The sequence below is a fragment of the Rissa tridactyla genome, chromosome 4 (genome assembly GCF_028500815.1).
Source record: "Rissa tridactyla isolate bRisTri1 chromosome 4, bRisTri1.patW.cur.20221130, whole genome shotgun sequence".
Taxonomy (NCBI): domain Eukaryota; kingdom Metazoa; phylum Chordata; class Aves; order Charadriiformes; family Laridae; genus Rissa; species Rissa tridactyla.
The window spans coordinates 23,433,950-23,460,278 of record NC_071469.1 but is presented as its reverse complement, the minus strand read 5'-3'; the positions used below and the strand labels follow the sequence as shown (position 1 = coordinate 23,460,278).

At 39.9% G+C, this 26,329-nt stretch overlaps 2 protein-coding genes across 5 annotated transcripts in view; one reads left to right on the top strand and one right to left on the bottom strand.

Moving 5' to 3' along the window:
- GALC (galactosylceramidase) overlaps nt 1–12,027 on the bottom strand; it is a 38,644-nt gene extending 26,617 nt beyond the window's left edge. For 2 of the 3 annotated variants that reach the window (XM_054201138.1, XM_054201137.1), the window contains exons 1-6: nt 11,802–12,027; nt 10,439–10,507; nt 8,469–8,532; nt 6,467–6,580; nt 4,896–5,035; nt 3,168–3,206 (exon numbers count right to left, since the gene is read on the bottom strand). In XM_054201138.1, the coding sequence (XP_054057113.1) occupies nt 3,168–3,206; nt 4,896–5,035; nt 6,467–6,580; nt 8,469–8,532; nt 10,439–10,507; nt 11,802–11,969 (594 nt within the window). In that variant the 5' untranslated portion in view covers nt 11,970–12,027. Of the gene's footprint in view, nt 1–3,167; nt 3,207–4,895; nt 5,036–6,466; nt 6,581–8,468; nt 8,533–10,438; nt 10,508–10,610; nt 10,693–11,801 lie in introns of those variants that run through there. The other variant, XM_054201139.1, reaches the window with a different exon arrangement.
- A 3,640-nt stretch (nt 12,028–15,667) lies between these two features.
- On the top strand, nt 15,668–24,523 carry GPR65 (G protein-coupled receptor 65). 2 transcript variants are annotated; one of them, XM_054201038.1, is made up of 3 exons: nt 15,668–15,749; nt 17,745–17,840; nt 20,785–24,523. In XM_054201038.1, exon 3 carries the CDS (start codon nt 20,906–20,908, stop codon nt 21,971–21,973), a length of 1,068 nt encoding a protein of 355 aa, XP_054057013.1. In that variant the 5' UTR covers nt 15,668–15,749; nt 17,745–17,840; nt 20,785–20,905; the 3' UTR covers nt 21,974–24,523. The 2 variants fall into 2 exon arrangements, with proteins under 2 accessions (XP_054057013.1, XP_054057014.1); XM_054201039.1 differs by lacking the exons at nt 15,668–15,749; nt 17,745–17,840 and having other exon boundaries at nt 20,900–21,034; nt 21,244–24,523.
- The last annotated feature ends 1,806 nt before the right edge of the window (nt 24,524–26,329 follow it).

Sequence of the window (26,329 nt, the reverse complement as noted above, 5' to 3'; positions counted from 1 at the left end):
ACTTACAGTAAGGTCCTTGCAATTGAAAGCTTTCTCACTAGCTAGACATTCAGGAAAACTGCTTAAACATGGAGATAGTTCAGAAGAACAAAAGGACTAGAAAGGGTGCAGAACTTCCACGTTGATAGATAAGTGTACCAAGGACACAGAACTGTAGACACTCAAAATGCACTCCATAACAACATATGCAGATTGCTTCCCCCACACCCAGTATTCACATTTATATACACATACTACTTAAATTATAGGGTTATTTTAAGATGACAATATTTAAAAATCTAATTGGAAGAATACGATCTTCTTGAATAAGAATTTATAAGACATAGAATCATTTCTTTTTTCATTTTTTCTACTTAAGAAACATAACTAGCACCTTAGTGGATGAAGTAAGTAAAAATATAGTAAGATAACTAAGAGCTTATCTGTGTCATGTATTTGTCAGACATTACCGACAATGTTTGGTGTGCAACAGCATACTTCAGTAAATAGACCATTTTCCAAAGTGGCAAATAGAACTATCATGCTGATTAGAGAATAAATGCTACACAACACTGCAAAGTAAGAGAATGAATGGTAAAACAGGTGTTTAATAAAAAGCCTTATATCAATTAATGTACAGCGGAGGGAAGGCTGACACTTTTCAGCAAACATTGGGGTGATTTTATGATCAAATTTTAAACTAAACATTTAGCTCTAGAAACCAAAAGCTTAGTCCTAATTCAACAGCATTTAAAAAACTAACAAGCAGAATGCCACACCTACGCTCCATAGTTTGTTAATTCATTCTCCCCACCTTAGGAAGCCAAGTCAAACAGATGAGAAAACCTCCAGGTGACATGACATAGGACTGAGCGAAACAGAACACTTCTATTTCTTACAAGACATACAGAAAGCCAGAAAAACAGTTTTTTTTAAAAAAGAGCCAGTGATATAGGGAAATAAAATTAGTATTTTATTTACAATAAAATCTGCCTTCTCTCTGATGATTCTTTGTAAAAAGGGTTCAGTCTCATAGGCATTCCAAGCAAGATAACATCTAGTCAGAAAAGACATAATATTTGCAGCTCAAAAAAAAGAAAAAAAATACATTTCTCACTATTTATCTTCCATTTTACTTGCATTGGTTTACTCCAGCCTGCAAACAAGTGTTTCCAGTTCTGTTTAGTTTTGCTTCTGTAGTATACATACTGAAGAACTAGAGATTTCTACTTAAAGTCCACACACACATCTCCCCCTCCTAGCCTACCAGCATAACGTACCTACTATTAGGGTTATCCTTTAGGAGACTACTAGTAACCTTACTGATTTCTCCATTGAAAAAGAAATCCCTGGACCCCATGCTGCCTGAGGCTAAATATAACAGAAAACTTCTGTTTCCTGAGGGGTTTTTGTAATAGACAGCACCCTATGAACTTGTTTCCCAGCTTTAAAAAGTTAGGCTATGGTTTGTAGTTAACACACACTGGGATGGGATATTTTAAGAGGATTCTAAGCACACCCACTGAACAAGTTTAGACAGGGATTTAAGTTGCTTCACTAGCAAAATCTGAAGCATCTACACATCCACTAGAGTTTTGTTACTTAACGTGCCCAAAGAAAGAAGACACCTTGACATAGGTGCCAAGATATTCTGCTGTGTCACACTTCAGTGTATTTTTGTTTTCTCTAGAAGGGATTTTGTAAGTCACTTGAAAACTCTAGTGCCAAACCTCTGTGTCCAAAGGAACTAATGACCTAGCAGCCTACAAAAGCGAGAGTCTAGAAAATACCTTTAATGAAATTAGTTGTGGAGTGAAATATACATAACAGAATTTGGTCTAAGATGTGATAAGAATTGGAAACTAAGTTACTGTGGTTACTGACCCAGTAGATCAGTTTAAAATACATGGTTGATTAACATATTTTTTAACAAGAAACTCAAAGCTGGATATAAGGTATTCCTCTTTCTTTGTACAAGCTATACGCCCAGCATAGAACTTTCTGCCAGTGCTTCCTGCCCTCCCTCAGTCAAAGCATTGCATAAATCATAGGAAATGGCTATAAGGGTATTCATCTAATTCTACATTCTAGGAAATAACATTTTAAAAAGTAACATTTTATAGGACAGCATTCTCAGTTTTCAAGAGTAGGCAGAATTTTATATGCCAGCTTCATGACAAATACTTTTTTGCTCTACTGCAATGTCAAGTTTAACTGTTGTACACCATTTCCTGTATCATTCTATTAAAACTAATGATTGAAAAAAAAAATAACTACAGAAGTTGCCAAGGACAAATGATGTGAGTAACCTCATCCAGTGTATACAAACTGTAAGAACTGAAGCTTTTCTAACAGCCATGAATTGGCTAATTTTAAGCAGATTGGATTCAATCCCTGCTAAAAAAAAAAAAAATCAATTCCTGGAAAAAAAATCAGCATTTTTTCTAGACATTCAATTTAACTCTTACTTGCTTTTAAGAAGCGGTAATGCTATTGCTTCTTAGCCTTGAAGCAGCAACATGGAAATGAACAAAGCAGAAGCTTGTACTTAAGATTCCACTTCAACATAACATAACAAACTGAAGTGAGTTTTCATAAAGGGCAGGGAGCAGCAGGGGCTGACAAGCAGCAGGGGCTGAGAGCAGTGAGAGATATTAGAGATATCTCAAGGTTGGTTATGTGGAATACTGTATTCTTTCAACTCCTTTGGAACAGGAAGTACTGAATTTTACAAAACTAAAAACAGAGAGCCTTTATTATGTTTTCCATAAAATAAGAACCTAGAGTTTTATAGCAATAAATATAGTATTATATCCACTGGAACTTTACTACAGAATTTTAAGTAATTCCAGGTCTTGGACTATATCCAAGGCAGTAGAAAGATGATGAATTTGTATGATTTCAGTAGCATCAACTGGAGCTTCCATTAAAATGTAGAGGCCCTAAACATTTAGCATAGACTGACACCTTTAAACTTCAAACTAACAGTTTCACACACACACAAAAAGATATGTAGAGATCTGATCCTGTTAACATTCCATGCCTGCAATTATGAGAAACAGAGCTCAGTAAGCAAAGCAGTTGCAGAATTAAGGTCCCTTTTCTAGGCAAATTCAGAAAAGCTAGTTGTTTACATATGATAACAAAGACAAACATTTCACTTTGGAGAAAGAAGAAAAAATACATACCTTAATATATTTGCTACTAAATGCCCTTTCATTCCATATCTATAAAGGAAAAGCAAAAAGCCATTTAGAAAAATCAGGATATGGCAATCCATAATGAAAGATTTTATTTACGTATATGTAAAATTATACAATCCATTAATGAACTCCATGGTTTCAGTTTGCTAGAGGAAAGTACTCTGGTTGGTTTTGTTATCAGCTCTTCAGGGGAAAATTCTGTATGAAACTTCAAAATAACTGCTTGTTTATCTATCTCTGAGGTCTACTGATCGCTGCTTTGCTGAAAAGAACTCTAGAGCTGCTTGAACTCTACAATGGTAGCAGTGTTACGCATTACTACTAATGGGTCTACAGTTTGTTAGAAATCATTGAGAAACACATTGTGGCTTCAAGGTGTGGTCCTAATGAATGGCTGCTGTTGCCACACACTGACGTAGGAAAGCTAGAGTAAGTTACAGTTGCCTACAGTTTCAGGGGGTTATTCAATTACACTTATAGTTCTTTCTAAGCATGGACTAAATCCATACTTGAGTAAGAGAGACTAGCATAGTTTAAGTAAACAGAAACAGACGTAAAATGATCTCATTTCTGTTGCTCTGCATTTTCCATCTTTTATGGAAAGAGTGTTTAAGCTAAACACAGCTAAAAATTTAAATGCAGGAATGCTGGTCTTCCTTTCTACCGAATACCCTGGCCAATAAAATGCATAGTCAAAAACCTTCTTTCTTTTTTTCTAATCACAACATAAGCGCTATGTCTCGCATTCACCAGTAAAGGTGAAAGCATCCCCCTGTACGTGTAGATTACCCAACCATGTACAAGCAGACAGTTTCTTGCAAGTGGGATGTGTCCATTTGATTTTGATACTTCTAGATCTTTCCATAAGTGCTAATATGTGACTTCAGAAATGAGCCAAGCAAAAAGTCACTTACTGAAAGGCTCATTTCATCATAAAGGAAATAATGATATATAATACCTGCTATAAACCAAAAGTGCAGTAAAGGCTAACAATGTAGAATCAGAACAGCACTAAAATTGTTTTGACAGTTTCTGAGCCTTCACAGACCTCACTGCTTTCCTGTATTTCAGATCATACCCACAGAGAAATCAGACAATATGCAATGTTCTGCACATACGTAAAGTGCAGAACTTACCTTCTACTCTAAGAGCATAGCAAAGAGAAAAATTAACAGCAGTTGTTCTCCCTGTCTCACAAGTTGAATTGCTGAAGCATCACTGTGTTACTCAAAATGCAAGACTGACACAGCTGAACTAAGTCAGCAACGTCAAGGGGACTCCGCTTCCACAAAACAGTGATCATATTTTATGCCAAGAAGTCATGTTAGCTGACTTTCACAAACTCTCTTAATTAATGCTTTTTGTTAGCTGGTAACTGCTGAAATCCAAGCAGAACAAGCAAGGCAGAAAATGACAAGCCCAAGACTCAAGCAGATTTCAGAATTCTCAAATTCTCTGGTAACTTTGTTCTAGAATTGTGAAAACAGGAGACTGGCCATTTTACACTGGTTCTGCTTTAATGGCCATAATTGCAGAATGACTGTAAACTACCATAACTTCTGCCTTTCCTCTTGCAACAGAAAATGCCAAAACTGCAATTACAAAACAATATCTCTTCCCATCCCCCTCCTCCAGTAATCAACAAATAGAGACAAGACCAAGATTTTGCAACTGAAGACAGATAAAATATACAGGAGATTTTGCTTTACTGACCCCAACATAATCAATGTCTAAATCATGATACTGTTTAGCTCCTAATATCCAAGAAATAATATAATAAGCAGTGACATCTGGATAGTCATAGGGCCAGTTTTCACCCTTCCCTATCCATGCTGGAAATGTCCACGGTAATCCTGAAAAAAGAGAAGAAAAGCAAATGAATTAAGTCGTTGGTCTACATTACTCAGTAAGCTTCAATAGCAAGCTGTAATTTGTTCTACCCAAAATGACGGAGCAGATATGGACTTCCAATTCACATAGTTCCAGTGAAGACGTTGAAACAGAACTTTTTTAACTGGCGAGTATGCTCTAATATAAATATTGATCAAACATATTATAGTTGCTTCTTTTTCTAAGCTAGAAAACCTTCATTACTGGAGAATAGCTGACTACGTGCAGTCTTACAATTTTGTGGTACTGGCTCTAACAGGTTTAAAATTCCAAAGATTTTAGGATAAAAATTTACAAAGTTATAGACAAAGGATCAATACCGAACACCAAAAATCATTAATCTCCTCAATATGAATTTCAGAAGTGATGATCTGATCGTAATAGGGGAAGAAAGATTAGGATAATGAAAAAGCATTTCCAAGTCTCAGCTGTTTACTGGATCTTGAAGTAAACAAGAACAATAAATTTACCTAACCTGATCCTGCTAAGTTTTCAACTGACTTTGTACAAGATACCATAGGCTAATTCAAAGGCAAACCCTCCTTCCTTTGTTGAGAGCTTGATCTGAGGGAAGAGGGAGGTTATTAATAATCACAATCATTCATAGATGGTAAGCTTACTGCTTGTCACAGTGCTTGTCTAACAGAACCTGACGAGCAAATCCTGCCCCAAGTCATGCCTTGTGGCTGGATGCGGCAAAGACTGATCCCTGGAAGAAGGGGCATTAGATACTTTTTAATTGATAGATTTATTACCTTGCTTCATGCGAAATACATTTCGTAAAGTGTTTCAACTAAAATCTAGGGTTCCACATTTGTATTGTCACAGCACACACACAACTCGTCATCAAAACAGGGAGACAGGAAAGTCCCCTTACAACTTAGCTACAGACATAAGAGAATTCAGAAGACAAGAACCACTACAACGGTGAGGGGGTGATTGGTTTGTAGTAAGAACATATAATTGAATTTAGTGCATATAAGATTTACATATATGCTTCCTGTAAGTTTAATTTATCCCTCCCAATTTTTTTTACTCTATTATTCATAAATTCAGCTGATGATAAACCATTTATGTTCATTGCTGTGATACAGTCTAAGCATTAATGTTACTTGACAAAAGCAAATGATCCTATGCTACTTGTTACATTCATTCTTGTTATGCTACTTGTTACAGTAGCACAAAATAAGAATGTTTTGCTACTGTAACAAAATAAAACACGGTAAGTTTAAGTAAAGCATCAAGGCAAGCTTACGAAATATCAGAGATTCTGCTTTGTCTACTGCAACATCAAAACATCTACCCATTAAAATAAATATGCTAATTAAGGGTCAGATATGACATTTAGTTGGGGGGAAAAAAGCATTTAAATCCTAAAGCTTGAAGCAATTTACCAATCAGTTTAATTTGGGGATTCCTCTTTTTAGCTTCTTTCATCAGCCACCATTCATAGCCCCGGAAGTAGTTCTCATCATTTTCATAGTGCATATGGGAGGGTTCAGTACCATCTAGGAAGGAAAGAGGCAGCTCACAATTATCTTCTGTGTCATACACTGTTACACATCACAAAGTTTTCTGTATTGCTCACCACCATAGTATGTGAGCACATATCTCCAACATGGTTCACACATTCTTTGGCTTATATTTCACAGCAAAATGACTAGTTGGAGGAGCACACAAGACTTGCCACCCTTCATTCTTAGCATATTAACTTAGCATAAATTTAATATTTTTAAAGGACTATGCCTGCTTTTAATATCAGAATGTGATTAACTATTGGACATTTTCTATCCCTAACTATGATAATACTAAATCTATATTCACAATTATTTTGGTCCCAACAACCACTAGGAAAGTTACAGCATTAAGATCAGGAAGGGGAAGAACCCCCAACGTTTGTAGAAGCAGGTTATATCTAAACCAGAAGGCAAACAAAAGAAGGTTATAGTTTGTTTCTTCTGTGCAAGGCAAGTCCAGGTACAGAAAGGAAAGGAACTGCCATTACAGGACAGAGATTGTTTTATTTTTATAGTAAAAGATCTGGTTTATAATTTCCATGGTGCTTTGTGACTGCAAGAAGAGTTTTCAGAATTGAAGGCTAAGCACAAACTTCCCTCAGGCAAAGGCAAACAAATTAGAAAGGTGCAAAAGAATCAGTGCTGCATGGGAAGTCATTACACATAAAAAAAATCAATTAATAACTTGTGCATGCAACTGCAACAATTACTCATGCTAAACTATATGCCTAATTGTTCCAGAGATCTCTTCTGATGAGACACTTTTTTTCTTGTTATAAAACCTGCTGAAACAGCACATTTCATTACAGAAAATAGGACTGATTTTTTTTACCTGACTATTTGAAAGTTCTACTTGTCAGAGACATAGAACAACAATTATATTCCAAACTTAAGACTCCTGATCACACCTCTGAGGTCAGAATAAGAACTGCAGTCTAGTGTGTTAAAACATATGCATCTTATTTGTTCTACTTCTAAAATCTGGAAAGCGATCAAAGAAGCATGTAACTTCTCCTTCGCCAGTAGCAAGAGCGTTTGAAAAGAAGGTCTGTGTATGCATGAAGATGACTCCATTCTCCTCTAACCAGCAATTTATTGATCAAATACCAAGCTCTTAAATGCAGCATAATACTTTTCACCATGTTAATTTTTCTTAAGGAAAGTAAACAAAAGACATATATAAAATGCAGCAAAGACAGATGCTATGCTTTCTATTTATTAACCGAGCCTGCTTTAAGTCTACTATTGATGTGCTGTAGTCTAGCTACTGCTTCTCAGCTTCACAAGCAGTTACTAAACAGTTTCTCCTATATGTAAATATAACCAGCTAGGCAAATTACACCAGGCCATTTTCATTTGCAATTGTGGCCAGGCAAAAAAAAAAAAAAAAAAAAAAAATATAGTGCCTACTGTCAGACAGTGCTACTCCAGTGAAATGTAGCAGCTCATTAAACCAAAGAAACAAAATTGCTTCTCACCAGCTGTCTTCACATTTTCATGTTTTTAAGATATAAACTACCTAGTCCTACACTAGTTTTACAGTTTGTATTACAAAACCAGTGTTTGAGAAATGCTCAGCAATTCAGAAAGCTACAAGAACTTCCTAAATCTTGGGGGGTGGGGGCGGTGTGTGCAGGGGGAGGAAAGAGCTCATTTGCTCTAGAATGCAACTTATTAACCACATGATAGTGACAACTGTCTCCAGAATGTTAGTGTAAATTTCTCTTCTAAAAGTTAGCAGACTTCATTATGTTTTTCTGCAGCTTTAGTAGAACTACAGAATGCAACTCCACACTTCAGCTAAGTGACACATGCAGGATGTGTTGCTTACGGCATCACTGCAACAATAAATTAAACCCTGTTCATGCAAAATCCATACCTGTTGATTGTCCATCACCTCCAATCTCTACTTTAAGGATATGTAAAGAAGCACCAAAATTAGGCTATAAAAAAAGAGAGACAGAAAAACAAACAGAATCCTTCTGTTAACAAGAAGAATGCAATAAATAAGTGTACAATTTTGAGGATGCTAAAAATTCAATACTTTTTTTTTTAAAACATCCATTACAGACACAATGAGAGATTATACAAAATTCTGCTTCAAAAGGAAATTGAGCAAGATAAATAGTACACGTATCTTTAGGCAGTTTTACTGACTCTCGAAACAGTAATGACACTTCTCTCCAACTGTGCAAATTTTAAAACGGTTATGCTCAAGAAAATACTGAAGCACTCTTAAAGTAGAATACAGGCTATATGAGAAACACAATACTTTTAATGCTATTATAAGTCAAGCTTGTTTTCTTTTAAAACAAATTATTGAAGTTAATATTTCTGTAAATAATTTATTATGAAAAGGATTACACTGCTTATGTGAAAGAGCATATATACGCGTCAGAAATAATCTGCTAACTACAGGTGAGAGAATAAAAAACACCACACGGGAAAACAAATGGCCACAAAGTCCACTATCCTCTTCCCCCGGCATCTGACTGGTGGAGCAGAATATAAAATTCAAGCTGATATAGGTGATTCTACTCCTAGTATGTTCTTCCAGCCATTAGTGGCTTAACAGTTGCTCAAGCCAGAAGCTACAACTAATCATTATTTTAATAAGCACTAATGAGCTGGCCTCTTCCATGGCATTACCCAAGTATAATTTTGGCATTCAAAAAAAGTTTTAAGATGTAAGAATGCAGTTTGATTAAAAAAATATGCTGCATAGACAATAATTTGCTTGGCTTACAAGTTCTGGATATTTTTAATTGTTTTCAATAAGAAGTAAATATTCCCAATTCACCATTTTTCTGCCTGACATTTCTGATTTTAAATTTCTAACACATTTTCTCTCCCATCCCCATCATGAAAGCTGACTGACATTAAAAGACAAGGAGAAGGAGGCAAAGTATACCCCTCCCAGGTATCTTATGACAGCTTGAGAGGTTTTGGTGAAAGAACATGCCAAAAATTCTTTGAAAATCATGAACTCTCAGCCAGACTTTCTTTTACCACATGCCTATTGATTCCTTCAGAAAACTCATATTTGTAACACACAGCTTCAGTCTCCAAAAAACATAGGTTTTGATCACCCAGTCACATATTATGCCTTACTACTCCCTTTACAACCAAATCTTTAACTTCACAGTAAATTATTCCCCTCCAGCCATCTGGATTACACTACTTGAAAGTGACATGACATCCGCTTCCAGCAGAGTAATTTACAGTGTCAAAAGCAAAACAAGTTATTACTATCCATTGCAATAATCTTACCATATATTAAATTAGGTAACTCCACAGGTTACACTTGCTAACTAAAGCAGCTTACAAACCAGTAACGTTCACGCACCTTCTAGAGTAACTGCACTTGAGACTAGTTTGAAGCAGATACGCTATTGAAATGATGCATTCTGCACAGTCATTTTCACATTCTGTGAATCTATCTGTCCTCAAAAAAAAAAAAAAAATCAAAACTGCCTGAAGACCCACTTCCTGCAATTGCTAGGAAGAGCCAATCCCCTCATTTTAGCCACAAAAATGATTTAATCCTCTTTACACCCGCATGGATAATCAAAATATGTTGAAAACATATTTTTAAAATATGTCATAAAAACATAAAAGGAATTTTCATAGTAATTTGAAGAAACAGGCTCCTGAACAACATGCTGGTTGACAAAAACAACAGCTAAAATTTAAGGTTCTGATAAAAACCAACATTAAAGTACATGATTTACAAGACAGGATTTTGTCTAATTTCAAGTAGTACTGAATATAGTATAGGAGTTCCAACATTACACAATAAGAAATTCTGCACAAAATTAGAGGTTATTGTAGCAATGAAACCAACTTTACCTTGAACAGATAATCTAAAATCTGGGAGCGATAGGGTTCTTGGTAGTTCACCAGGAGTCTAGATGTGGCCTAAAATGGAAAGAAAGCATAATAATACAAAAACGTAACTTTCAAATAAATACATACATTCCAGTTCATCAGTCTGTGATTTTCACATAGCTAATAAACCTACAAAAATAATTACAGCACCAGCAACTCTGCCAAGCACCTACAAAACCTCTTTTCTAAGTCTTCAGTTGTGCATTTCTGCTTGCATAGATTGCAATTGCCTTATATTCCAGTAACCTACAATTTACCGCAAAGAGAGTCCAGAGAATAGAGGAACAAAAAGATCTCACAAACTTATCACAAGCAAAATGCAGCTCCTTCCCATCACCATTTCTCCTGCTCTACTCAAATCCCCCATGCTTTGGCTCAGCCAAAGGCAATGGGGGCTCACAGGGCACGCAGGTGGGAGGGCAAGGAAACCAACTCAGCAGGTCCAAGAGTGGGTAAGAATTCACAGGATCTCATGACTCTGCTTGCTGGACCACAGGAAAGCATACAACAGGCTGTTGGCTCGTCCAACATTTTAAAACTCAAAGAGACAAGCAGCTAAGATGACCCACTACAGAAAAAATCCACCCTCTTCTCCAACGGTGCCAACGATGTGGCTGGCCCTCGGCACCCCAAGCAGCCTGACAAGAAAGAGCCACTTGCACAGCTGATCGGAGGACAGGCACAAAGCAGGGCCCGGCTCCAGCCAGGACCACTGCACACACAGCTCCCCTTAGAGCCCCATTCACGTACCACTCACCCCCCTCTGCCCTCATGGCTTCCCCCGGAGACCCCCAGCCCTCATGGCTCCCCCCAGAGTTCTTCCTCACGTCAGAGACCCCCAGCCCTCACAGCTCCCCTCAGTGCCCACCTCAGCCCTCACAGTTCCCCTCAGAGACCCCCCAGCCCTCACAGCTCCCCTCAGTGCCCACCTCAGCCCTCACAGCTCCCCTCAGTGCCCACCCCAGCCTTCACAGCTCCCCTCAGAGAGCCCCAGCCCTCACAGCTCCCCTCAGTGCCCACCTCAGCCCTCACGGCTCCCCTCAGTGCCCACCCCAGCCCTCACGGCTCCCCTCAGTGCCCACCCCAGCCCTCACGGCTCCCCTCAGTGCCCACCCCAGCCCTCACGGCTCCCCTCAGAGACACCCCAGCCCTCACGGCTCCCCTCAGAGACCCCGGCCCAGGCCCCACCGAAGCCTCGACGGCCAGCACCCGAGCCACCAAACACACCCACTGCCGGTATCCACCGCCCAAACGTCCGTTGCCCCGAGTAAGGTACTGGCACCACAGCACCGGAGAAGCCCCCACGCCGGCCGGCGCCGCTCACCCCGCCGCCGCTGACAGCCCCGATCCCGTCGAACTGCCTGCCCAGCCCGCCGGCATCGTCCAGCACGTAGGTGGCCGACGAGAACGCAGCGGCACCGACCCCGGGGGGTCCCAGGCCCCAGCTGCAGCCAATCAGGAGCCATCCCCACAGCAGAGCCGCGCACCCCATCCCGCTTCGCTCGCTCCGCGTTGCCGACAGCGTCCCGTCCGCTCCGCGCCGCCCGTCCCGTCCCTACAGCAACTCGGCACTGCCCGGCTCCGCGCGTCACGTGACCGCGCAACCTGGCAATCACCTGGAGGGGGCGGGGCGTGAACGCCCGCTGCCGCCATTTTGCTAAAGGGAAAGGCTTTTAGCCCTTTCGGGCAACCCCCTCCCGCGGCCGGGTTGAAGTTATGTGTTTGCCATTTTGAGAAAGGGCAAGACAAGCGCCGGCTGGTGGGAAGCGTGCCGCCATGCTGAGACTGGGCACTGAATAGGGAGTGAAGCTGTGGCGGAGCCATCTTGGGTGTGGGCAAGCTGGCGGGCTGTGAGGCGAGGCGGTTGTGGGCGTCGCGGTTGCTCGGGGAACGCACGGGGAAGTTGTGTTTAGTGCAGTCTGAGCAGCCAGGTGGTGAGAGCTACACCAAACTGACCTTTTTTCAGGGCAAGACACCTCCAAGGCTGTTTTCTTGGGAGAGGAATGGTGTTTCCCAGTGAATCTTTCATTTTCAGGCCCTCGCCAGCAGCCAGTTTCCTGGCTTTGGGTTGCTCTCAGGCTGCCGCCAAATGCCATGTAAAGTAGGCAAAAATCGGCACTTTGAAGGAGAAAACTCCAGCACGTTGTAAGAAAGACCTTTGATTGTTTGCACAGGAAGAGGCAGGGAGTGGCCCTGGGGCACAGGGACAGGCCCTGCCCCAGAGAAGGGTGCTGGCAGCCCCGAGGGCTTCCCTGGGACTCCCAGTTGGCCCCAGTTAGATCTGAAGCTGGGTTGACAGGAACCCGGAGAGGGATCCTGAAAGCGGGTTTTGACTCGCCCCGCTAGCAGGGTTGAACAAGCCTTTCAGTTTTACAGCCTTCATTGGTAACGCTGCAAGGCAGCTGCATAAAAATATGACCAGCTGAGATGGTGCCGTGCCACATGTTAAAAGTCCATGAGGGTAGCCAGGGTGTTCCCTCAGACTCCAGTTATTGAAAGCATTTGGCTCAGAGGAAAAGTAATAAGGAGATTGGCGATCAGCTTCGTTATCCTATAGAAGTCCTTATAGGGGAACTGCCTGCCTGCTGACCACAGTGTTTTACAGAGGCAATGCTCCATGTGCTTAAAGGAAGAATGAGGCACTGGGAGGTGCTATGGGTGATGTCATGCAGGCAGTGTGTTAGAGCTGTGGAAAAGCCCCGGTTTTGCATGGTTCTGTCCATAAAGAATGCTGTTACTCGAGCCACTGCCTCTCTTGTCCATGTCATTGTGGGATCTAATGCCTCAGTGATGACATTATCTGACTGACGTTTCCTGTTTATTTCTTTTTTAATAACAATACCAAACACTCACAAAACATTTTGCACTTTACAGCAATATCAAGCACTAACTAATGAACCTGCTCACACCCAAATGAGCTACACAGTGTCATTATTACATGCAGAAGGACAGAGTGACTTCCTCAAGGCTACAGTGAGTCAGTGGCAGAGGTAGAATTATGCTCATGGTCCTAATTCACATTCATTCAAGCAGACTGTACAGCTTTGCACACCTGGAAGGTTTGCAAAATGATCATGAATTATTAATTGGTTAATTTTGATAATTTCTTAAATTAATGCATCAAAGGCTTCAGCTTTGGAATTCAGTCTCTTATTCACTCATAGCAGCCTAAAAGTGTCAGCTTTCAAAACTCATATTTCCATCCTATGATGTACTGAGTGCCTCCCCTTTTCAGTTGGTATAGAAAAACATTCTTAGAATCTGTTTTGGTGGAAAGAAGAGGATATTTTGGGGGGACTCTGAGGGCTTTTATTCTGCATTAGGAATCTCAGCCTTGCTTTTTATCTGTTTTTTCCTTTACACCTTTGTCCATGACCCAAGGGCATGTGATCTGGACCTTTTGTAAGCCCAAGTATAACCAATAAAATTATTGAGGACTTATTAATTGCTTCTTTTGCAGATAATATAATTTTCCACTGTTAATGCTTTTCTATTTCAGTTGTTGTTTCTTGATAGTACTTTAGTCTCAGCCAATCCAAAGAACACCTGCTGTTCTGAGATGAACTGATTTGAGATACCATGTATGTCCAGATCTCCAAAAAAGCCTGGGAAACTGTGCTGCTTGCATCAGAAATTAAATTGTTCCATATGGACATACACTTTTTGCATATAGCTTTAATTCCAGAACGTATAAAATGCATCATGTCCCCTCTTGCTTCCTGTGATCTTTCAGTCCCACTATCAATTTTTACAGTGTAGAAATGTATCAACTATATTTGTCTGTTTCTAATAATGATAAGAACTGCTTTTTCTTCAGTGAAGTATAGGAACCCTCAACAGAACAGCAGAACCAGCTCACCAGACATCGTTCTTAGCAGGTACCGTGTTAGGAAAAGGCAGGTGAAAAATGATAAAAGGAAAAACGAGAAAATGACTTTTCTCTGAGTTCAAATAAATGTTTGACTAAATTTATTATAGAAATTATTCTAACCAAGTGACTGGAAAGTCTCCCTTTCACCAAACTTCAGGAGGCTATCATACCAGTTCAGGAATGACCACAAGGAGGATGATTTAATAATTTAGGCTTCATATAACAAGCGCATCAGTAGAAAAACTGTGGATGAAAAAGTCATGCTCTGGCTGGAAAAAAAGTAGGAACCCAATCTCTGCATCCAGTGGTGAAATATTATAAAGCTGCCTGATATTGTTCTCAAGGAAGTCAGTATGTCCTATTTTAGAGATTTTCAGTTTGCTCATCTGTTTCATTTCTCCTTAGCATTTGAATCATCCAACAGGCCAGTTTTTGTGTTACCCAACAGATGTGCATTTAAAGTGAAATTGTAGCCAGTTTCTTAGAAGCTGAATTCAATCATTGCAGACAGAATGTAAGAAAAAAAATCAGAGCGCACAATAAATTATTCTGATCACAGAGGGAAAAGAGAAACTGTGCTCATGTAACAGTTTTTCACCTGCCTAATTGAACAGAATTATCTGTTAAAAGAATCACTTGTATGAAAGACGCATCCAACCTCAGATTCAGTTTATATAAAAATATATAAATGTGCAACCTGTTGCCATGCATAAAATTCTGTTATCCTTTGCTAACTAGAACTGTTCACAAACTTCCTCCCATCAATAGGCAAAAGGAAAAAAAAAACAGTAATACAAATTCTGAAAATAATTATTTTTTTGGGGACAAGCTCCTAAAGTAATTGTGCTATATTTTTATGGGGTCTTCTTAGGTGGATTCTTATTTGATTCTGTGGTAAATTTGTTGGTAAATGCAAGTGACAGGTCCTCCAGTCAAAAAAAGACCCTATGTTTTGAACATATACAAGTAAACACAGATAAATACATACACACTCCACAGTATTTTATTTCTGTGGCGTTGTTTCTCTGCAGAATGTATCGTGTCCTAGATAAGAGGTTTATAACATACTCCACTCATGTAATAATGCAATATTTTCAATAAAACTTTTATAAACTTTCTAAAAGTATTCCCAGATTTACCAAGGTTGGTACCATCCTTTCTGCATACTTCTACGTAACTATGTCGCCTTTTTTTCCTATGGATAAGTTTAGATTAATAAGGTCAAAAAAAAAAAAAAAAAAAGAAGTTGAGAGATGTGAGGGCTGTTGCTTCATTGGTGTATCGAAGAGCAGCTTCCTGTTGCTTTATCTGATGAAGCTGTTTCTTCTCAGAAGCAGACACGGGGTACACTACCGATGGCATCACTGTGAAACTGCTACGCGGGGACGCATGGCTGCCTAGGTAAGTGTTCAAACACCAAGAAGTCAGATAGGCAGATTATGTTCTGGTACGGATTTCAACCTTGCTCTCCCTTAATGAGACGCTGACATCGTACAACAAAAGGAAGGGACACAAAAGGGGCTGGAAAATACTGCTTTGGGAGAAGGAGTATTTCACTCCCAGCACAAGTGAAACATGAGACAAAAGGGCAAACGACATCAAAAGATTGAATTAGTAAAGGCATGCCAGCTTGATTTATTTATGTAATGGTTGCCATCATCAAAATTGTTGCTTAGGAGAGGGGGAAAGGATAGAGAAGAACAGTATCTGGGGGTGAGTTTTCAGGATTGTGAGCTGTCCTGTCTTCAGTGCAAAAAATGCCTCAGGCCTCACGGGGGCTTCTGATAGCTTTTCTATGTTCTTTAATATTCTATGGCACTAACAAGGTATTCAGCACTATTTATATGAATATACACAATGGTTAAAACTTAGCAGAAAAATAAGCTGTGTTAAACGTAGCTGCTTAGAATACCAAGTATCATGTACATGAAAATATTTTGTACAGGATCTTTCTGTATACATAGAGGAAAACATGATGCACGTAAGGTTAAAGCAAAGTAGTACTCACCTGCATGGCCTGCATCCTAATAAAGCATAGTGGTTTTTTTCTGTTTGCTCATGTTAACAAAATTTTTATGTTCTATAAAACAGTCTATAAAGTGTATCTCAAAGTTAAAAAGACCGAGCTTTTTTAGACCTGTTTGAGTCTCTACAGAATCTCATGGAGCCCTGTGAGTGAAATTTAGTGTTGCATGAGGAAAAACGCAGTTCATTTTAAGAAAAAATATTCGTGTTACAAAAGGCATGTTTCAACTCTCCTAAACTGTGAAGTTTTTCAGAATTAAGTTTTGAAATCTGCTCATTAGGAAAAAATATCCAGCTATGGAAGGTCCTTGTGCTTGAGGAAGTCAGCTTGGCACTGTAACTTATTTTGAGAACACAAAGCAATCTACTTTGTTGAAATTGCTTTGAGAGAAAAAAGAAATCAAGAAACCATCTGTCTTTCCATCCTGTGGCTGGTATACAATAACACCAGTACAGCAGCTACTGCAGTAGCTCACACAACATTGTTTTCTTCCCCTGAAACTTAACTAAAAAACAAAGTACTTGCAAAAACTTACCACATTATAGTGAATGTTGCTTACAGCAACTTGCTTTTTTATGAACTTGAAGTAAAGGGTGAAATGTATCAGTTGCAGATGTTTCCAAAATTAAACTGGTGTTTATTAGCTAATGGAAGATTTAAATTTTTTTAATTACTGACTAAACTTTCCTGTTAATAACACAAAATCCTTACAGTCTCCATCTTTCCTCACTTCCCAAACTATAGCAGAATTCATTTATCTGAAAAATAAAAAAAGTCTCTTCCATTCTTCCCTCAGAAAGTTGTTTCCAGATAAAGAGTATGGAATATCATTTTGTATTTGTCTTATGAAAGTATAATTTTATACTTACTTTGTTGCTTTCAAAATGTCATAAATGGAGAGACCGCATAAAGCTCTCTGAATCTGCAAAATATACTGTAAGAATGCATTGATACAAATACAATATGTAATGAGTACTTCAGAAACTTTCACAAGGTTCCTTTACAGGCTTGTTTGCATAAATTACTTGAAGCGTAGCATTTGCTAGTCCATATCTCTAAGTTTTACGTCTGACTGACTTTTTTCAGAGTTCTGTACAGCAGGTTTTCTGTTGCAAAATGACAAAGAGACAGGGACAGTGATAATCACTGAATAATGTGGCTAAAAGATTAAATTACTGTTGAGATTATTTTTTTTTTCATTTGAAACCCATCAGATACCAAACCAAGTCTATAAAATAAGTCACACAAATCTACAGAATTACTCACAATGGGTTTGGAACATGAAAGTCAAACCATTAGACTATATTCTTGATAAATTTTTAGAAAAAATTAACAATCAGTGGGAAAATTTATCAAACATTGTGTTTTAGGATAGCTGTAAGCCAATACCATCCTCCTGGGCAAAACCAGCAGGTACACTCAGTAGCTGAGAGAAAGCCTGGGGATGCTTCAGATCATGCGTTCAGGTAAGACATATCATTTTGAATTACGTAGTCCTAATTATCAGAAAAAAACTAAGCAAGGAAGTATGGTATGGACCACTTCCCCTGAGATAAGGCCCCAAGTAACTAAAGAAATGTGTTGTAATCGTAATGAAACAATGCTTTCTGCTTTTATGTTTCCGTGCAAGAAACTGCAGCATGCATTGTGGTATACAGCATTTGCTGGCTCATTGACACACTTCAGTATAGGTCATCAATACATGCCAGAATGACACACTTGTTATTATTCTCACTGAAAGCATGTCCACCTATAAGTAGCACCAATGTGTCATCAAAGCTAGGACATGGATTACCTGGGAAATTCTAGACAGCTTCCAGGGCTTTGTCCATAGAAACTGTTGATGGTACTGGTTAAAAATAAAAGAAAAACATGAGGTATGGTGGCGTATAACCATGAAGGACAGAAAAAAAATGCCGAGGTGGCAAATTTCATGTGGTCTCAAGTCTCTTCTTTGAATCCCATCTTCAGTGTCCCAGCCTGCCGTTGGCCAGTTTTATCTTAAGATATTAGTTCCTTAAGGCAGATCACAGAACAGCAAAGCAAGGTCTTTCCCCAAAGAATATGCTGTTTATTCAGACAAGTGCAATATAAGGACAAGTGTTTTACATTATGATCAGTGATATCAACAGAGCAAAACTTTTAGAAACAGCTAAAAAGAGAAAGCTGAAGAAAAAAACGTGGGTGGTGTGAAGAAATTGGCATGTTGGTCTGTGAGTAGATACGAAAGAGCTAATAAAGGTAACCGTGAGAGGAGCTGTTGTGAGTAACATAGAGACAAGTCGGGAGCTTGTAAGGATGGATCTGTAATATAACAAGTCAACTAACAATGGATAAAGATTTTGTGGGGGAGGGAGAAGGAATTCCAGTTTCTCAGTCACGCGACTAGTAAACACTGCCTCATACTCTTGCTACATTACACACATGCTTCTGAAAGGGCACGTTTCCCTGTTAAACATGAAGAGACCTGCCATAGGAAAAAAAATGCTAAAATGTGATTAGAAGAAGAGGTAGGTGTTTCATCTTTTACTCATCTGGTCAGTTTGCATATGTTTGCTTTGCTTCTGGTGAGAAGTGGGTCATCAAAACCCCTGGATCCAGTTTCTAGAACTAGATTTTTAGTTTGTGATACTTATCTACACTGGTAATCTTATGATGACCTGTTTACTGTGTGGTTTTATTAAACCACGCTGAAAAGCAGGCATTTATGTTTTTCTTCGATACAGACACTGCGGTTTTTTAATTAGTCATCATGTAAGTAACGCTGCTCAATGGACCAAATTGGCAAGTCCTTCTCAAGAATTTTACTTGTCTTTCAAGCCTGTGAATGAATTTAGTTCTGACTGTGAAAAGATAGCCAACTTGATCAAATAAAGCAGTGGCTGGTAAAATTAAATATGTGCTTTGTGACTAGTTTTGTCATTGCTCTCTTTTTTTTCTGAATATGCATAAAAGTTTATTTTTTATCAAAAAAAGATCCATATAACCTCTCAACAGAGGCAATAGACGCGCTTGGGTTTCTCTAATAAACCCACAAACCTCCACACACACACATCAAACTCATAAAAGGCAGAATGAATGCGCCTATGACGTGGGAAAGTCCTTGGAAGACTCCAAGCTGTCTTCAGTTTGAACTGTTTCCTACGTGGGAAGAGTTATAGACGGTGCTATCTTGCAACCTACTCATTCTACACCTTCTTCACCTCTCTGCTGGCAGCCTAGGCTCAAACCACAGATTGGTTATCACAGGCAGTCTCTGAAGCAGTTAGTGTACTTGGCAGTAGAACTGGACCACAACAAATATTGCGCATTCTCATATTTCCTGAACTTAACAATTAGATCTTTGGAGGAGAGAATTACTGAGTGTCAGAGCTGTGATGTAATCAGTGATTAACTGGCAGTGTCATAGCTATGATTTTACACCCTTTCTTACTTAAAGGTCAGCTCCTCTAAGCGCTTCTAAGGCTCACACACACAACTCCTCCAGTCCCACTGCTTTAGTCAGGGCTGCCATTTTATGGTATTTTCATGCTGAAGCTGTTGATGCCCACAGCCCTGGTAGCGCCTAAGATAAGCTTAATTGCTACTGGTTTTGTAAACTCATGCATGGCAATTGCAATTCTCAGAGGAAAGAAACGTAAATGAAAAATTTACATTTCTTTAATGTAAATTAAACAGGTACTCAGAGAGTCTCCACCTCACGTGAGTCTGAGTGACACCCTGGCAGATTCTCCTGTGCATGCGGGAACACAATAGCCTGCCAGGTTTCACATGAGGGTTCCTGGGACGTGCAGTAAGCTTTGCTGGAATAGCACAGTTGATGGCAAGTTCTTGGGGGATTGGATACAAAGGAGGGGAGGGGAAGCGGGAAAGTGTGAGGATGCGACAAGAGAAGAGAGTGATTCGCAATAGGGAGACATACCAGCCACATATTCTCTTCTGAGCAGATCCCAACATCTAGCAGTACCTGAATCCCTGTCTTTCTATCCTTGCCTCTCCATTGTCTTAGAGGGGAGGAGGTTATTGCGGATAAGAAATCTGTCATATTCGTATGGCCAAATCCCTAGTGTGGTCACCAGAGTAATAGAAGGTGCACTTTTGTTATTTGTGGTGTACTTTCTGATCTCCTTCGGCTCTCTGACAAGAGAGACCTAGGATTGGAGGACCCTACCCCTCTGGAAATGTCTTGACCACTCATCCTCTTTCTGATGTAGAAGCTTGCATCTGACTGACCTTGACCACCTTAGACATTTGGGTTCCTCTTCCTGTGCGCTTTTAGCTCCAGGAGTCTTTAAAACCTTTGATCTCCTACAAACACAGTTTCTTCCTTCTAAAAAAAGGCATTCATCAAGAAGCCCATGAGAAACAAACAAAAATGTTATAGCTGACATTTTTCCTTTTTGGTAACAGAAGGCTGGAATCTTACCAACCAGGTCCTGAAGAACTAACAGATGACCACACATCAGACTACAGAGGGGGTTTTATTGCATCCAGGCTGGAATTAGCCTAAAGATACTACTCAGGGTGGACAATGAACAACACTACTAAGTGCCATGATGATCACACCCTGGATAAGTATTTGTTTCCATTTGTGTACAGCGTTGTGGTGTTGATCAGCATTCCCATCAACTGCATATCCCTCTATGCATCTTGCATTCAGGTGAGGAAAAAGAATGAGCTAGCGGTCTACCTCTTCAGCCTGTCCCTGGCTGACCTTTTGTACTCTCTGATTCTGCCTCTGTGGATTGATTATGCCTGGAATGGAGATGACTGGAGGCTCTCTACCTTGCTTTGTCGGATTTCTGCCTTCCTTATGTATATGAATTTCTACACCAGCACTGCGTTCCTTGCTTGCATCTCTATTGACAGGTACCTGGCGTTAGTTCACCCCTTGAAGCTCCAGCACTTGCGCACAAGGAGATTTTCGTTGATTGTCAGCATAATTGTTTGGCTTCTGGAAAGCATCTTGAATTCAGTCATATTGGTGAACAAAGAAGTATTCAGTGATCCTTGCAATTTCACTAATCATACATTATGCTATGACAAATACCCCCTGGAACCGTGGCAGGCACGGATAAATCTATTCCGGATATGCTCGGGGTACCTGGTCCCTTTGATAATCATCGTGTTTTGCTACTATAAAATCTACCAAGTAGTGAAATATAATCAAGCCACAGTAGATGAAGAAAAGAAAAAAGTCAGGAAGCTTATTCTGAATATCACAGTTACTTTCATTGTTTGCTTCACTCCTTATCACGTTATGTTGCTTATTCGCAGCATCAAAGAACCTCAGACCACCGACCCACAGATTCTGCAGTCAATGTATAAGGTTTACAGAGTCACACAGGCCTTAACAAGTTTGAATTGCATTGCCGATCCCATTCTTTACTGCTTTGTGAGTGAAACTGCACGAACAGACATACAAAATTTGCTCAGGTGTTGCTTTTGCCGACGAGAACGTGAGAGAGACCAAGCGAAACACCATGCTCTGTGCAGTTCTGCTACAAAAGACAGAGCGCTGATCACCTACAGAACTTCCTGTGAAACAGAGACTGTCAGAATGTCAGAAACGAGCGAGCACATTCAAAGCAAAATTTGATAACCTAAAGGAGAAAGAAAGAAAAACCCTCCCCCAGTCTGTACCTAGGAAATACCCCAAAAGTCACAGATACTAATCTAAGTATCTGGAACTAATAAGAACTTATTACAGGATGAATGACATCAATGGAGTATCAGCACATGTCTTTAAATCAGGCATGGTACATAAATCAACGTCAACAAACAAACGCACAGTCAAGAAAGATGACCACAACAGGCTGACAAAATTACTGAGGATCACCCACAGAACTGCCTCCTGTCGCAACTTGCTAGCTAGCCCGCGTGCTGGGCATACACATACTCAGCTGGAGGAAGGCTGAAGTCCTCTTAACCAAGTCATTTGTTTTTCAGTTTTAATGGAAACCTGAGGCTTAGCTGAGAAGAAGCCCCCAAAGGGATTTTTTTAAAAAAAATCAGTACTGCGATAGAAGTGAATAAAGCACGCACACACACGGAGATCATTCAAATGATTGACAAAGGAGCAGACAGTGGTAAATCTTGTCTCTAACCTCATGGTGTAATTTATGCTGCTATATGGTTCCTGTGTTGCATTAATTACTGAAGTTCTCTTTCAACACACCCCTGACATCAGTTACTTAAAATTGTTTACCATGTGTAGATGGCTACTTACCTGCTTTTAAGCTTTTCATCTTTTGTGTTCTAATGTATAACTATATGTCATGCAGTTTCATTACAATGTCAATATTGGGTTCAGATAGTTGAAGATTCATTATTTCAAGTGCCTATAAGGAACCAAATTATAGCCACCGGTAGTTTAACTCAGATGAAATTTTTCCTGATACATGCAGGGAGGAAAGGGAAGGATTGAAAGGCGAGGTTTCGTATCTCCACAATGTAAAGGACCAGCCTTTAGCCTTGCTTATTATGACTGAAATCTGGAGTGTGGTTACGTTTGCAGAGTCAATAGAGCAAGAAGGTTTCTGGAGGCCTCAGCTAGAGGTTCCAGGGCTCTCAGTCTGCCAGTTCTAAAACAATCAAACAACAAACCAACAAGCAATACTGACAAACCAGCAAAGAACACAAATGTACCAACACACAATAACAATGGCAACAAAAGAACCCACATTTTGAAAGGGTTGAAGTTAGCACAAATCAAAAGTACAGCTGTTAATTCAGGGACCTGTTCCTGTGTAGGCTCCTGCAATGGCTGTGTGGTTCCCTGGTAGCCCTGGGCACTCAACCCTCTGAGAAGAGTTAAAATACCATGCAAAGTTGTTTTCTTTTTCTTCTCCTTTCACAACCTTTTCCCTTTTATTTAGTTGCCAGGAAGGATGTTTGTTTATGGCGGTTGTTCGGTTTCGTAGGGAAAAAAATTTTCTTTCCATCAAAAAAATCCCCCTCTAGCAAGTCTATTTAGTGGAAAGATTTTGACCAGCATGCATCTAGGTCTGACAATATACAGTGGCAATATGGAAATTCTTGTGAGAAGATCCCACTGTGTGGAAATTACAAATTACCCCATTACAAAGAGACACTTGCATTGTTTTCATGAGTTCCTGTTTGTGTCTATTTATACTTTCAATTAATTTCCCATTCCGAGAGGGGAACTTGAGAGGCTGAGCATGTTCAGGCTGGAGAAGAGAAGGCTTTGGGGGACCTAATGGCAGCCTTGCAACACCTGCAACGAGGGTATTAAGAAGATGGAACCAAGCTCTTCACAAGACTGCACAGCAGGAGGACAAGAAATCATGTGCATAACTTGAAGCAAGAAGGGTCAGAGTTGGTATAAGGAAAAGCTTTTGAGCTATGAGGACTGCCAAGCAGAGGAGCAGGTTGCACCAAGATGTTCTGCATTCTCCATCCTGACAGGTTTTCAGGACCCAACTGAACAAAGCCCTGAGCAACCTGGTCCGGCCTCATAGCTGACCTTCCTTTGAGCAGAAGTTTGGAACTGAGACTTCTGAGGTCCTTTCCAACCAGAATTGTCCTGTGATTCTATGAACTGTGTATGTCACTATTCTGGCTGTTGCCTTCCTCTCTAAAAAAAAACACTGTGTTTCCTCCCCTTCATTGTTTCCATTTGCTGGATTTTGTTTTGTTTTGATGTGTTGGGTTTTTTTTCTGTAATACCTTCTTGTGTATTATGAAGGAAAAAGTATGCAAGCAGCAGTGCAAGTTACTTCACCACAGATTTGTCCCTGTACTGACCCACGTATTTTGCAACAGAATGTGAAATTTCACTGCAGCACTGGAATAAAAGCAGAACCAAGTTTCACTGTAACTTCATGGAAAAAAGAACTCACTGGTTCATTTCTCAACCTTTCGCACACCAGAAAGGATGGAAAGTTAATTCTATTGGGGTTTTTACTTTGGTTCGAATAAAGAATAATGAAAACTAAAACTAAAAAGCAAAACTGAGTCAAATTTAACTTGTGCCACAGGGAGTAGTGAAAGCTGGCTGCTCTGCAAGGGACGGGGAGCCAGGAGCTGAGGGTGACAGCCAGACAGGCTGGGCAGCATCCTCACTGACAAGGCAGGCAGTCCCACGGCCCCCCAGTGAGGCACACAGAGCAGGTCCAGAGCAGGTAACCAGCGTTGGCCAACAGCTCTGAGATCACCAGACTAATCCATAGTGACGAAGCAGGTCCGAGGTCAAGCCAGGAAGACAAGTCAGGAAGGCAAGGTCAAGATTAGCAAGGTATGAGGCCGGGCACAGCTGCACCATGTCAGCACTGGCCTCCACACAGCCAGCCAAAGCCCAAGGAGGCAGGAGAAGAGACCACAAACTCTGTTGGTAAACTTAGGGCCCTAACCGTGTGCAAAAAGAGCTTAATTTCCACAAAATTTAAGCCTGAGATTTTAGACTTTGTAATATTCCACCAATGGTCGTGAAAGCTGTGGCTTGGACCAGCTTACGTTGGTGTTTTTCATAGCATCATTTCCTATAGTACCTCCCTGCATTGCTGAAGATACACTTCAAGATAAAGGAAGACAATGTTGATGACTGGCCTATAGGCTGGGCTTCGCAAAAAAAAGCTCAGGTAAGTTCAGGGTCCTGTCACTTTAGGAGAATAAAATGTAAGCACCTAATCCCTTAGATTCTTCTGAAATGCTCAGTCTTTGTGTTCAAAACACAGCCCTCTGGAGAAACGAGGAAACTTTTAGATGTAGAGACTACAACGTCCTGTTCTTCAATCATTTGTGCATTTACCTCATCATTCTTACATAGCTAAAAATTTACACTTTTTTTTTCATTCTCTCTCCAAATTTGTTTGTCCCAGCTGGACCAAATTTACCATATGAAAGCGACCAATTTCTTTTTAAAATTGCAGTGTTACAGGAGAGGTACTTCTCACTATGCAAAAACGGCGTAGTGAAAAGTGCATGTCTTCATCCGGGCTCCAATCCACACTGTGTATTATTGTTATTGAATATTCCACTTTGAATTCCTGATGGCTCTGCGGGCAAAAAAGAATTGCAAATTCACAGGAACCCTTCCCAATGCAGGGACATTCCTCACAGAAAAGCGTTTATAAAATCCAAATGTCTATTTAGTGGCAAGAAGAAACGCATGCAGTCAAATTCCATCTTCCTCACAGACAATGCCTAAAATCATTAGTATGTGGCCCCAGTGAGTCACTGTAGTTCTATCTCACTTGCCAATCTATACAATAAGAACATGGATAATTAAAAGGACTGTGATGGTAATTTAGTTAATATCCACAGGGTATGAAATGTCAGTGGCAAATGGTGGTGTTGTCAGCATAATAACAGCAGAGGTGAATTTATATGTCAATAATTCACTTAAAGCAGAATCCATCTGCCAAAAGTCCAGCAAAGACAGAGCTCAGCTTTGTAAGTTGGGAGCTTTTCAGTGAACTGTGGTGACCTTGCTGGTGGAGTTTCAGACTTCATTTAATCTGTTTTTCCTGGGATCTTAGCCGCAACCTGCATCACCGCATTCATGATGGAGATCATTATTCTTTTCTGATGTAGCTACACATCAGCTTTGCTTTATTAATGTCACTGGGGTCAGCCCTACTCACATGGTTGTAGGCTAACAGAGACACTTGCACAGCCTTTTTTTTTTTTTTTTTTTTTTTTTTTTTTTTTTTTTTTTGAGTCTTCAACACATCTATCTAACTTCAGAGCCACTGAGAAACATGAAGGGAAGTGTGAATTTGAGTTATAAGATTAATATATTCCACTTCCTGTTTCCATTCTCGGAAAATGTCGCTTCTAAAATGATTCTGATTAGTGACAATCTTCAGCAATGCCACCCCTAATTTAATGCCAGTAAAGAAGGGAGCATTGGCCCACAGTTTAGCCATGTGCCACTTTCCATATTACTTACCAGTTTCATCAGTGTCATCATTGCTCTAGTTCTCTGTTTTCT